Here is a 14,746-nt window from a genome sequence, read left to right on the forward strand (position 1 = left end):
GCAGCTCACCTCCAGTGGGGGTGTTCCTGAAAAGAGCTGCACCACCTCGGTATGAGGACACGAGTTTACTACATACTCCACTCCACCGGAAACTGCAGACCAAGAAACTCAAACTTCTGCCACCACCACATTTCAAAGAGATGATATCCTTGACGACTCAACAATGAAAGCAGCCCCTGTCACTGACATCAAGAACATCCAGCCGGACAACGCAACAAAAGAAGCTGACCACCAAGCCGCTGCGGCGAAGAAAACCAAAACCAAACATTCCCCTCCTACCATAAGTACCATCACCCGAACCCAAACTCCAGTCACTCTTCAGCAGGAAACACAAACTTCCCCAGATACCCAAGACATTGACACACAAACCATCCCAATTCCCCCTCCCCTCCCACCCCCGCTCACCATAAACAAGGCAACTCAATTAACACACATCAGTACCCAACAAAAGAAACCTAAACTCACTCAAAACCCGAACCAAGGTCCTTCTCCAACAACAGTTCTCAAAACAAAAACCCAACCTCGACCTCCTCATCCCTCATTAACTATACTTTGTTACAACTGCCTCCAACTGAACCACCATGCCGCCAAGTGCAAAAATGCCACCAGATGCAATGGGTGTGGTGGCCCTCACCATCACTCCGCATGCCAAGTACCCCGGGACCAGGCGACCTGCGCGAATTGCCAAGGCAAACACGCGGCGTCGTTCCCTGGTTGCCCGTACTTTAAAAAAGCACTAAAACAGAAACAGCACAAAATTACACTCCACAAGCAACAGACAAAAACAAACACCCAACCAAACACACCTCAGCCACTCATGACCACCCCAACTCCCCCACAGACCATGACAAACAATAGCCTACTCACCCTCATTCTCAACCTACTCCACTATCATATACAGTCTAATTCAGGGCCCCCTCGGTGGACCGAGTAGCCGAGACCCTGAAAAGCCCTAATCAGCACCCCCCCCCCCCAGTCCTAACCAAGAGCAAGAACTATCAAGTCAAAGTCCTCACTTCCTTAACTGCAACATATAACATCTCAAACATAACATCTCAAGATGAAGCACTGGTCGCGGGAGACGAGGCGGTGCACTGCTACATGCTGCCAATAAACGATGCTTTAATATTTAACATTACATCAGTCAATATAAAGATGCTTCTAGCCACAATTACAGTGCTACCAACAGCTCGCACACGCAATAAATTAAATGCGTCAATAACAACGGCAGAGCCCTCTGGCGCTTACACTGATAAATCCACAGTGAAGCAACATTGGGCATGGCTAGTACCCGGATGGGTGACCGCCGAGTCAGCCACCTGTCGTTAAACCAAAAAGTTAGACATCTTACTAGCTCAGCCATGGCACACACGGATAATGTTGCATTTTACCATATTCCCACATAACCGCAATCAATTACAGTACAAACTTCACCATTTTTCTTTTTATTATTATTATTATTATTATTATTATTATTATCAATTCTTATATACTTATTATTTTTATACCTTATTTTCTACTACAGGCCAGGTGAGGAGCGCTGCATAGCGCACCGGTACTGGCACCGCACCAGGCACCCCCCCCCCCAGGGGGTGTCCAAAACAGACATATGGGAAGTCCGTCATGTCTTCGCTTCGACAGATCTTGATGCGCTGTTTCCATACAACCGACTGGCACACGCACCACTTCACTGCCATGGTCATACGTCAGCGATAAAATCGAGACGCTTTTGGAAATAACCTTGAAAGGCGTCGTCAAACGGCAGGGAAACCTTTCTGGACTGTAATATCTTCTTCTTTACCTACCGCTTTTCCCACACCTGTGGGGTCGCGGGTGCGAACTGCATCGCACATTTGGATTTGGCCCTGTTTTATGGCCGGATGCCCTTCCTGATGCAAACCCTACATGGAGGGATGTAATCACTATTGCGTGTTTCTGTGGTGGTTGGTAGTGTAGTGTGTTGTGTGAATATGAAGAGGAGAGTGTTGGGACGGACACAAACACCCAGTCCCAGAGCCAGAAGAATTAATCAGAAGCGATTAAAATCCCAGAGCCGGCCGGGAATCGAACCCGGGACCCTCTGAACCGAAGGCCAGTACGCTGACTATTCAGCCAACGAGTTTCTGGACTGAAATATATAATCTAAGAAAGTGAGGGAAAGTGAAATGGATAGTGTGTTGGGTGAGATGAATTCATCGTGGATCCTAGAAAATCACTATTCAGATGGAAGGAATATTTTGCAAATCTTCTCAACCTAAAAGGAAATATTTCTGTTGAAGTCGTAAACAACGGAGTTCATGGGGGGGAGGATAATAGTAGTGAAATGCGCTCGAGGAAGTGAAAGTATGGTACATAAACTGCATTGTCATAAAACAGCAGAAATAGAAATAGATTAAATTACACCTGATATTTTGAAACATGTTGGGAAGAGAAGGATGAAATTGCTTCATGTAGTAAGAGGATTAGCATGGGATATGAGTAAGGTACCTACCGCTTGTACGAAAGCAAAGCAATAATTGCACCTTTTATATAAGCCAGGGAACAGAAACGATTGCAACAAGTATCGAGACATGTTATTGATCAATATACCAAGCAGTGAGCACAGGCATTTTGGAAAAGAGGGTCCGATCAATGTTGAAGAGCAAGTTGGATGAAAACCTGTATTGTTTCGGGTCACATATTTTCAGTATGTGTCAAGTAATTGAAAAATTCCAGACAGGAATTAAACAGTCATATTAGAGTTTCGTAGATCTAGAGAAGGCATGACAGAGTACCAAGGGGAAAGAAGTAGCCCTATTAAGGAATTATGGAATTAACCAAACAAACAAACGCCAGGGTACTACAGCCATGTCAGAAAAGTGTTACAACAAATCAGTTTGCCAATCCCACCCAGATAAGTACAACAACCAAACAAACAAAATACATTTTCACAACTTTCACCACCAGAACTGTCAGTATAACGACTGCCTTTGCTACATCCAGAGTGTTAAAGGCGAAGATGAGACTGAAAAGTATTTGTTTATTTATCAGTGGCAAACTTACGTCCCTGGCCCTCTCTTACGCTTAGCCACGTAAATTACAAGGTAATAAAAGTAATAATGATATTCAATTACAAAATAAAACATAAGTACGCTTAATAATAAACTGGAAATAGGTGGAAAACAATATTTAGTTCATAAGCTCTAACAAAATATAAGAACGAAAAGAGAAAACAAGCGTGGCAGTAGACGAAAATAACATACCTACAGTACGCGAAACTTTTAGTGATACTTCGGATCTCTAGCGCTGAATCGGTAGACCTCGGTTATCTTCGAGATTCGTACTGGCAACCTCTGACACAAAATATATGAAATCATTATGGATCGCTGTAAGACATATGGCCGTATAACTGCAGCACTTTAGGATACTGTTGTTATTTACACAGCAAAGTCAAAATATAGGTTAAGCTTGAACGTGAGTGAGGAAAATCAAGGTACATCACAGGAACAACCTAGAACTCCTACACGGAAACAATGGTTTAGAAAATACATACCGATCGATCGTACTATCGATTCAATTCAGATTTCATTTCCATTCGGTTGGCAGTATTACCGGAACCGGGGTAGCTCCCTCCTTACTCCTCAAACCCGTAAAACGAAGTATCACTAAAAGTTTCGCGGACTTTGCTTGATTCTACGTAGCGTTGTCAAAAGCGGCCCTTGGTGGCTTTCGCCCTCGGTCTGCCACGACCCTGTGCCGACAGCTTTTGGGGAGGTCAGTACTCTCCAGCTGAAAGACGGCAATGAGTGGAGAGAGATACTGCGTGAATAATAATGACTGCGTATTTCGATTTCACGCGTTAAAAATGTGCTTTGCTTTTTGTTATTGCTGTAATAATAATAATACTAATAATATAAAGCAGAAGTGAAGACATTTATTTTTGAGTTGCAATTTCACGCACAACACATGATGTGGCTTACGGTGGTGGTGGTGGTTGTTGTTGAAATAATTAGATATAACTGCGTACATAAAATAGAAGTGATCGTTATTTATTTTTGCGTTTCATTTTTCTATTGACTGTAACGGTTCAAATCCCGTTACAAGATGATATCTGCATTTTTATTATTTTATCTGTATTATTATTATATCAGTATTATTATTTAATCTGTGATATTATTACTGTTATTGTAATTATCATTCTTATTCAATTCAATTCTGCAACGCTTGTCGCTTGCATAATTGTAGTTAAATGTGTGCATATATACGTATGTGTAGAATAACACTCAAGATATGTACAGTGAGAATTGTTATATATCAGATGTTGGATATGACATTGCTATATTGTGCAACGCTGCTGACATTTCTGTCAAGTCATTGCTACGTCACGGCTACGTCATCGTGAGCATGTAGCGATGAGCTCAGATACTCGGACCGCCCCAGGATATTTCACCATTGTATGTAATATCTGTCGCGTAGGTGGGAGTAGATCATTGTTATTTCTGGAGGTTACGTAGCTGCGTCAACCAACGTCTATAAAAGGTGGCTGCATATTGTAGCGTCAGTCATTATTTAAACGGAAGCAGTACAGTGAAGAAGCCAAAATGGATAAGTGAACAGTCATTGTGAACACCGCTACACATGGGAGGGTAGGGGTACCAGATCGATAACTGATTATATCTTGACCGACTTCGAATTCAGGAAATATGTTGGGAATGTGCGGGTTTTTCGGGGATTTTTCGATGAAACAGACCACTATCTGATCTGTAGTGAACTAAGTATCTCTAGGCCTAGGACAGAGAAAGTGAAATCTGTCCGCAAATGAATAAGGGTAGATAATCTCCAGGACGAGGAAATTAGAAGAGTACATGGATATAATTAGTGAGAAGTTCCGAATAGTGGACACCAAGCAGGTTTAGGATATAGAAAGAGAATGGGTGGCATACAGGGATGCTGCCGTGGAAAGAGCAAGGGAAAGCCTAGGAACAACTGTGTGTAAAGACGGGGAAAAGCGAACATATTGGTGGAACGATGAAGTGAGAGCAGCTTGTAAACGTAAAACGAAGGCTTATCAGAAATGGCTCCAAACAAGGGCTGATGCTGACAGAGAATTGTACGCAGATGAAAGAAACATAGCGAAACAAATAGTTGTTGAATCCAAAAATAAGTCGCGGGAAGATTTTGGTAATAACCTGGAAAGTCTAGGTCAAGCAGCAGGGAAGCCTTTCTGGACAGTAATAAAGAATCTTCGGAAGGGAGGGGAGAAAGGAAACGAAGTGTTTCTGGTAATTAAGGTGAACTCATAATAGATCCCAGGGAATCTGGACAGGTGGAGGGAATATTTTGAAAATCTTCTCAACGTAAAAGGAAATCTTCATGGTGGTGTCTCGAACAACCGAGCTCATGGGGAGGAGGAAAACGATGTTGGTGAAATTACGCTTGAAGAAGTGAAAAAGATGGTAAATAAACTCCATTGTCATAAAGCAGCAGGAATAGATGAAATTAAACCTAAAATGGTGAAGTATAGTGGAAAGGCAGGGATGAAATGGCTTCATAGAGTACTAAGATTAGCATGGAGTGTTGGTAAGTTACCTTCAGATTGGACAAAAGCAGTAATTGTACCTATCTATAAGCAAGGGACGCTCACCCCGCGGTGTAGGGGGAGCGTGCCTGCCTCTTACGCGGAGGTCCCGGGTTCGATTCCCGGCCAGGTTAGGGATTTTACCTGCGTCTGAGGGCTAGTTCGAGGTCCTCTCAGCCTACGTGATTACAATTGAGGAGCTATCTTACGGTGAGATGGCGGCCCCGGTCTAGAAAGCCAAGAATAACAGGCGAGAGGATCCGTCGTGCTGACCACACGACTCCTCGTAATCTGCAGGCCTTCGGGCTGAGTAGCGGTCGCTTGGTAGGCCATGATCCTTCGGGGCTGTTGCGCCATGGGGTTTTTTATAAGCAAGGGAATAGGAAGGATTGCAACAACTATCGAGGCATATCATTGATTAGTATACGAGGCAAAGTATTCACTGGCGTCTTGGAAGGGAAGATGCGATCAGTGATTGAGAGGAAGTTGGATGAAAACCAGTGTGGTATCAGACCACAGAGGGGCTGTCAGGATCAGATTTTCAGTATGCGCCAGGTAATTGAAAAATGCTACGAGAGGAATAAATAGTGGCGTTTATGTTTCGTACATCTAGAGAAAGCATATGACAGCGTACCGCGGGAAAAGATGTTCACCATACCGGGGGACTATGGGATCAAGGGTAGATTATTAAAATCAATCAAAGGCATTTACGTTGACAATTGGGCTGCAGTGTGAATTGATGGTAGAATGAGTTCTTGGTTCAGGGTACTTACAGGGGTTAGACAAGGCTGTAATCTTTCACCTTTGCTGTTCGTAGTTTACATGGATCATCTGCTGAAAGGTATAAAGTTAAAGGGAGGGATTCAGTTAGGTGGAAATGTAGTAAGCAGTCTGGCCTATGCTGACGACTTGGTCTTAACGGCACATTGTGCCGAAAGCCTGCAACCTAATATATTGCATCTTGAAAATAGGTGCAATGAGTTTGGTATGAAAATTAGCCTCTCGAATACTAAATTTATGTCAGTAGGTAAGGTATTCAACAGAATTGAATGTCAGATTGGTGTAAGCTGGAACAGGTAGATAATTTCAAGTATTTAGGGTGTGTGTTCTCCCAAGATGGTAATATAGTAAAGTGAAATTGAATCAAGGTACAGTAAAGCTAATGCAGTGAGCTCGCAGTTGCGATCAACAGTATTCTGTAAGAAGGAAGTCAGCTCCCGGACGAAACTATCTGTTTTCAGACCAACTTTGCTTTACGGGCGCGAAAGCTGGGTGGACTCGGCCCTCGGGATATCTTATTCATAAGTTAGAAGTAACAGACATGAAAGTAGCGAGAATGATTGCTGGTACAAACAGGTGAGAACAATGGCAGGAGGCTACTCGGAATGAGGAGATTAAGGCTAAGTTAGGTATCAACTCGATGGATGAAGCTGTACGCATAAACCGGCTTCGCTGATGGGGTCATGTAAGGCGAATATAGGATAGGTTACCTAGGAGAATAATGGACTCTTATGGAGCGTAAGAGAAGTAGAGGGGGACCAAGACGACGATGGTTAGACTCAGTTTCTAACGATTTGAAGATGAGAGTTATAGAACTACAGTACTAGTTGCATACAGAGGATTGTGGCGGCATTTAGCAATGACACAGAGGCTTGCAGACTGAACGCTGAAAGGCATAACGGTCTATAATAATGATGATGTATGTATGTCTACATTTTTGCAATGCTTGAATTATTTCTGTGACGTCTAAAATACAGAAAAGAATGACAGTTTTATTTTGCAGTATTATTTTAAAAAGCTATTTTTTGTAATGCTTTATTTCTACGTTTCCTAACGTGCCGTTCATACACCTCACCCCCATCCGTCTCCTTCCCACTCACTCTCCTTCGGGGCTCGCTCTCTGCACTGACAACCTGAAGCTGCCACGGGCCAAGCACGGGTTCTGCCCGCTTAGTATGGCCTGCCATACTGTATCTCGCTTGAAACATATCTGGCCTCTCAATCAGGTAACAAACAAATAAATAACCTTAGACCACTTTGCACTTTTACAGTCGCAGCCTACATCCTGATTGCCATCGGAGTCCTCCAATGGCCCATTTGGATTGGGTACTACATGCTACAACACAGACATCTTCCATTTATGGAGGTAAGTTTTACTTTTAACATTCCGTGGCCAATAAGGCCGACCATGGTTCTCTGGCGCACCTAAGACGACTAGTACCCTGCAGACATTGGAATCTACCATCCAGCTCTCTCTGTAGATCAGAAGTAGTGTGTCGACCTCTGGATCCCAAGATCGTGGGTTCAAACCCGGCAACAGTAGTCTGAATTTTGAAGGACAGAGAAGTCAATTCGGCACTCCATGTCATGCGACTTCGGCACGTAAAAGCTCTCTAGTGATACATTTGGTGTTTACCAGAAAGTAATTAATTAAATCTCAGCCAGAGGTCACGGAACAAGTTCCTGTTTCTCTGCCATCTGGTAGAGTAAAACGGAAAATCGAAATTGGGACAGAGACAGCGTAAATGGTGTCAAATAAAAGTGTCTGTAACTCGATAGCTGAGGCCATTACGACAACGACGATGACGATAAACAGTGTTGCGGGTGGAGGAATAAGCCTACACTGTGCAACTTTTTACGAACCACCTTGTTTAGAAGAATCATACTTACTTGGCGCCACTTCTGATTTCTTCCGTTGCATAATTGGTGTCATTACTCTTAACTGCCTGCACAAATCCTCACTGCCACATAGGTGCCAAGCTGTGATAAATGCTCGTGGAAGACATACACTATACAGAAGCTCTCCAAATTCGATAAAAATCCACCTTGGAGGACTGTTATCACTTGGTTTTCGCCCCTGTTTGGACATTTCCGTTTGTGTTCTGGAAATGAACGCGAATCCATGGATGTTCTTTTGTATACTTCAACGATAAAGTTGGTAATATACTTGGGTGTTAGGTATTTTTCTGTGGAGCATGGCATACGTTCAAAAATATGTTCCCCTAATTTTCTTGAACTGTGTATTTTCAGAGATCCTTTAGAAACATTTCTAATATAATACGGAGTTCATGTGGATAAGCTATGGCTTGTTGTTGCTTGGGTTTAAATTATCTGATAAATTCACCAACAATCTAATCATGCTTACTGGGAACACCATCAGTTATCTACTTGGTAGATGCATTTACAGTACATTGTTGTTCTTGTATTTTAATCTTGGATAGTAAATGCCTATGTCCTCACTCGTGATTAAACTCCCTCGCCATTTGGAGGCTAGCTATTATCATCAGACACCTGATAGTGATAAGTTTTAAAAATACCTCACACCCAGGTATATTACCAACTAAACCTTTATTCCTTACCGTTCAAGTATACAAAAGAACATCGATGGATTCGCGCTCATTTTCAGAATACAAATGGAAATTTCTAAAACGGGGCGAAAACAAAGTGATAACAGTCCTCCAGGGTGGATTCTTATCACAGTTGGAGAGATTCAGTATGGTGTATGTCCTCCACGAGCATTTATCACAGCTTGTCACCTACGTGACATGCTCCGTATAAGACGACGGTATCAGGTCCCATTTTTCAATGAGAGCCTGTTCGAGGTCTTGGAGAGTCTGCGGTGGAACAGGACGCCCACGAACACTTCTGTCAAGCCTATCCCACACTTGCTCGATGGGATTAAGGTCGGGACTCACTGTTGGCCATTCCATCTCTTGAATGTCCAGTTCTCACAAGACAGCTCTGATGATGCGCGCTACATGAACCCTGGCATTGTCGTGCACGAGTACGAATTCGGGGCCAACACCGTATGCAGCAACCAACATATGCTGTAGCAGTATCTGCTCGATGTACCCCGCAGCGGTAAGATTACCACGGACGACGGCAAGATCCGCACGGCTATCAATATTGATGCCACCCCACACCATCACAGAACCTTGTCCGAACCGGTCTCCTTCCTGGACAACATTTGGCATGTACTGCTCATCACGGTGTCTCCATACACGTTGACGTCCATCACGCTGTATCAGGGGAAATCTGGACTCGTCTGTGAGCAACACAGGTCTCCATTGGCGAAGTTGCCAGTTGACCTGGGTACGGGCAAACAGAAGGCGAGCTGCGCGATGTTGCTGCGTTAAACGGGGCACCCGAACAGGACGTCTGGGTCGTAAGGACACTTCTTTTAACCTGTTCCTTAGTGTCTGGTCAGACACCGTGACTCCAGTGACCCTCCTGAGGTCTTAATGCAGTTCTCTAGCAGTTGCTGAACGACGCCGCAACACACAGATGGTCACATATCGGTCATCCTGTGGGGTTGTCATCCGTCCAAGGCCTTGTCCAACCCTCCTTGTGAAATGGCCTGTCACATTGTAGCGATTCCACTAGCATTGAATAACTGACGGAGAGACATTGAGATCCACAGCAACAAGACGAAAAGTCCATCCTTCCTGGATCAAAGTGACGGCCCTTGCGACCTGAACCTCGTTTAGATGCTTTTTGGAATATGTCGAAAATGGAATACGTTCTTGCGATTATAGCGCTGTTTCTTTTAATATAGCCCAATACCGCTCCCGAATCAATATTTCGCTGAGTAGTGGAGGAGAGCTTCATAGTCCCAATCCAATCACATGCTTCACTTCCCTGCCGAGTGTGTTCGCACCTTTGCTCTAGATCAACAAATGCAACTTGGGTGGTCTCTACTCTTCATCAGGCTTTTCTCCAGTACTAGCCTTAACGACAGTATTGCGTCTCCTTCCTAAAACCAAACTGATTTTCAGTTATTAAATTGTCTATCTAGACTCAACCCTCCATAAAATTATGGCTGTCAGTATTTTAGAAGCACGTGATATGAAATTGATGAAGTACTGTTCACATTTATTCGCTGAGGCTTCCTTTTTTGGTTTTGGAATAAGTAGGCACCTCTCACAGGAACGTCTCCAGTTTCATATTTCTGGCATAATAGTAAATATAATATATCCACAGAGTGGCTTTCTACTGCTTTGATCAGTTCAGCTGGGATATTGTCAATGCCTGGAGCTTTCTTATATTCCATTCTGGTCACTGCCAAACTGAATTCTTCCTTCAGAATTGTATCTCATTTGTCTTCTTCATCTACTTCTTCAGGAGAGATTCCATCATATCCATTGGTACCGTACATTTCTTCCTTCTCCATATATTCCTTCCATCGTTCCCCTTTTTCATCCTGTTCGTATTCGTATATGAGCTGTCCATCTTCAGCCTCAATCACCCCTCCCCTCGATACAAATCGCGCAATATGTTCCGCGACATATGGCCAAGTGGAGACGAGCCTATACATCGTCCTATGACATCTGGACACTAACTGACAAGAGATAGTATGTGGACGGATGTCCTAGGCACATGTCACAGCGACTTGTGCCAAATGAGACTTGGATGCAAATCACGCAACATATGCCGTAGTAGAGACTACTTTATACATCGTTACTAGCTCCTCATAAAGTGGGCTGCGATTTGAATCCCGATCAACGTAACTTAGTTGGAGTTTTGAAACAAAAATTATCATTCCTATGGTTCAGTTTACACGGTTTTAATCCGGATATTAACGGTTACGTTTAAATACAAGTTTCGCTCGATCGGTTTGCCATATTATACCGAGGTTAAAACCTGTTCATCCATTCCACCAACAGTATCACTAACTGCGTATGGCATTGCTTCCACTTTGCCAGCTTCTTCGATTTTATTTTTCATATCCGACCTCGTTTATTCTGCTCTTGTCCACTTCCGACTCCGACGGTGTTAGGTTCGTTTTTCCGTCTTTTTTGCTGATACGTTCAGTCTTCTAAAGGTTGGACCTCTTTCAATTTTTCCTCTGAATAGTGTTAAGATAGGATGCTTGCCCAGTTATAATCCCTCTTAAAATAATCACCACCACCACCACTACCTCCTCTAGAAGTCTTCATATTTGTAGAGAGATTAATCTCCAGTCGCCACTTGAATCTGTTTCTTCATTACTTTCAGTGTCTAACTCTACAGTTGCCAATGGCATCTGTAAATTTCTACCACCTACGATTGTGGATTAATCACTAGTATTGAGAATTATATGCACTAAAAATACCAAAATTTGCTTGCAAATACACTCTGTGAAATGCCCAGATATGCAGTAAAATGAGTCTGCTAAATTTATCTTGTGTAGGATGTGTGCTTAAACAAAATACTGGCAGCATAACATGAAATACAGTATTCATATTTTAATTGGAAACAAACCCATTTTTACTTCTACACACGAACACACTATTCCTACCCCCTTTTTTTTTTACTCTTCAACCAAAACAGATTTTGTAAAATGGAATAAATTTTCTCCACATTTCCTCCTTCCAGGTTCGAAATTCTTCCCCCCCCCCCGTTAGCATCGACACGTGCACCAACCCGCCATCGCAATGACATCAGCCAAACCGAGATTAGGTTTGCGAGGCCTAGGCAATTTTCACGCCTTTCTAGGCCCGTCTTTTTGCTGAAAACTTAAATTTTCCAAGTGTTGGACTTTTTCCATTTTCTTTCTGATACGTGGTAATAGAGGAGGTTGCCCAGTTGTACTTCGTCTTAAAACATTTATTACCACCACTGAACATAAAATTGATATGCAAAAGCATAACTGGTGTCAAACCAAAATGCCTCTACACTTTAGCTGAGGACATATTATTATTGATGCGGATGGTGCTGCTTTTTGTTTAAAGGGGCCTAACATCTACGTCATCGGTCCCTGTTATTAATCTTGTTTCGTTATGCCCATTCATCGAGGGCGTTGGAACTTGTTAATTGGCTTGATGACTTTCGCCTTCCTATTCTTCTAAAATCTCTTCATGAACTCACTGTGTTGCCTCTTCCGTTCTTCTGACTACTTTGTACCAGCCCAGCTGCTAGTTTTTACCACAAATGTGTATTTATATACTGAGATCCTGATGGTTTCGCAATTTCACACTATGTCTTCCATAATGTTTCATTTAGTTCCCTTCTTGTTTCCTCCAGCCAATTTATTCTCCTTTCTTGGGAATTTATTACAATGAATAATATTTTTGTGAGTCTTCATTCATTCATTCATGTCGTATCGGCCTACTTTGGATCACGTCATTTGAACTGGCTACTTCTTGTTTTGATGTCTGCCCAGTACTTCCGCGTGCGTTCTCGGTGTCGTTCTTTCCTCTCCTACGTTCATGCCTTTCCTGTTTTTTATTTTTTTTTATTTTGGCTTGTCTTGGAAAACCTGGAACGCTTGAAGTTTCTTCTCAAGTAGGACACACTCCTGGATGTCATTATGTGTGATTCCCACTTCTTCAAAGTCTCTATCCACCTCAATGAACCAAGCCTCTTTGGTTTTCTTCTGTTGAAAGAAGGTAATGATGCGGTTGGTCAGTCATGCTTGGTGCATTCGTGTCACATGCCCATAAAAGGTAATTCTTTTTCCGGATGGTATCGGTAATCTCTACGTGTTCGTCGTTATGCTGTCTGTACTCCCCATTGCTTTTGACGGGACCTAACACCTTTCTTAAAATCTTCCTTTCTTTGGCCTCCAGTTTCTCGATCAGGCCTTTTATGTTCATTGCAAGCCATTCTGAAGTGTATAAGAGCTCTGGACGGATGGCACTGCAGTAATGCCTCAGCTTTGCTTTGAAAGCTATGCACCTTTTGTTGTAGACGCCCTTGGTTAAATGGAACACCATGTCCATTTTGTTCATTCGTAATGTATTTGAACTGAATCTATTTTGTCTTGTCCCACTATGAGCTCTCCGGGTGCCAGCTTAAGAAAATGTTTCCTCAAAAGAGATCTTTAGGCCCGCCTTCGCTGCTTCTTTTAAGCTGAAAAATCTGTTCCACGGCTGTGTTTAAGGAATCGTACAAAATTGCAAGATCATCTGCAAGGCTAGGCAATCAACATCAAAATTTTGGCTTTTGCACCCTAGCCTGACTCCAATTTGAACTCCTTGATTACTCAGTTCTTTATGCCACTACCGGATGACCTTTTCAAGAACACAGTCGAAAAGTGAGTCTATTATTATCCATCCTAAAAATGTATCCAAAAATGACAACGTACAGTACTGATGAAACTAGCTACGTGACTATGGAGGTCTGCAGTTCGCCTTTTGATCCAAATTCAATTTTCTTGTGTGGGGCCGAAAATTTCCCGAAGAACTTTACGTTCTTGTTTTTCAGTATCTGTAATTTTAGAATGACCCCCTAAAGTTAAGGTTTCTGATGCATATAGAACTTCCGGTAGCATAACTGTTTTGTAGTGTTTCAATTTAGCATAACGTAACATTACTCGTTTATCGCAAAGATCCCATGTCAGCGTGCCCTCTTTAAGTTTTGAGACACTTTCTGTAATGGTCAAACTGTCCATTATTAATACTATTATTATTATTATAGTCATAATCATGATCATCATAGGATAAGTCTGGCGGTCAATATCTAGGCTACCGGTACCCCGAATGAGATTTCTGTACCTGGCCAAATTTTCCTTTGTAAGCTACAGTATATATATATATGTGTGTGTGTGTAATGAAAATACTTTCTATTGCAGATTGTACGAAAAGCATTCACTCCCAACGCGAAGTGGGGTCCAAGAGACCCCAAAATATACAGTGAGTGGGTCAAGTTCAAGAACAGTCGCAGGGATGCAGAGAAACTGGCAAAGGAGAGCTTATGGAAGAAAGTGGTCCGCAAGTTATTTGGCTGTGGAAAGCTGGATGTAGCAAGTTGAGCCAATAAATACTTTCTTCGAGATAGAACATAACGCTTGACTTTCCGAGAAGTCAAAAAAGGAAAGTGATTCCTGTTATTGCAGTACAAAGCCTTACTTTAAAGAGTTTCTTTTTGTTTTTCAGATCTCGAGAGAACTGAACACATGAGTATTTATTTTACAAGTTTGAGGATGCATTTTCGTGGTTTATTATACTGAGTGATTCGAAATACTAGGACGGAAGTAGGATTGAGAAGAAAGCGACCGTGGTCCTAATTCAAGTTTAAAACGGAAAACCACAGAAAATCATCTTCAGGGCTGTCAGCAGTGGTGTTCGACCCCACTGTCTTTCGAGTGCAAGCTAACAGCTATGTGCCTCAAGTCGCGTTTCCAACTTACTCGGTAGTGTTAAATCTCCAGTTTCTGCTGATTCAGTGAGCATTAGTGAAGTAAATTATATTTCTTTTAACTTCAAACAT

General features: G+C 42.5%; 1 protein-coding gene across 2 annotated transcripts in view; it reads left to right on the forward strand.

The window, feature by feature from the left end:
* The window catches only part of NAAT1 (Nutrient Amino Acid Transporter 1), a 108,286-nt gene extending 93,792 nt beyond the window's left edge, over positions 1 to 14,494 (forward strand). For both annotated transcript variants that reach the window (XM_067150129.2, XM_067150130.2), the window contains exons 12-13: positions 7,609 to 7,703; positions 14,109 to 14,494. In XM_067150129.2, coding sequence (XP_067006230.2) covers positions 7,609 to 7,703; positions 14,109 to 14,288 — 275 coding nt within the window. In that variant the 3' untranslated portion in view covers positions 14,289 to 14,494. The remainder of the gene's footprint in view (positions 1 to 7,608; positions 7,704 to 14,108) is intronic.
* Positions 14,495 to 14,746: the final 252 nt, after the last annotated feature.

This window comes from Anabrus simplex, chromosome 6 (genome assembly GCF_040414725.1).
Source record: "Anabrus simplex isolate iqAnaSimp1 chromosome 6, ASM4041472v1, whole genome shotgun sequence".
In the NCBI taxonomy this organism is placed as follows: Eukaryota; Metazoa; Arthropoda; class Insecta; order Orthoptera; family Tettigoniidae; genus Anabrus; species Anabrus simplex.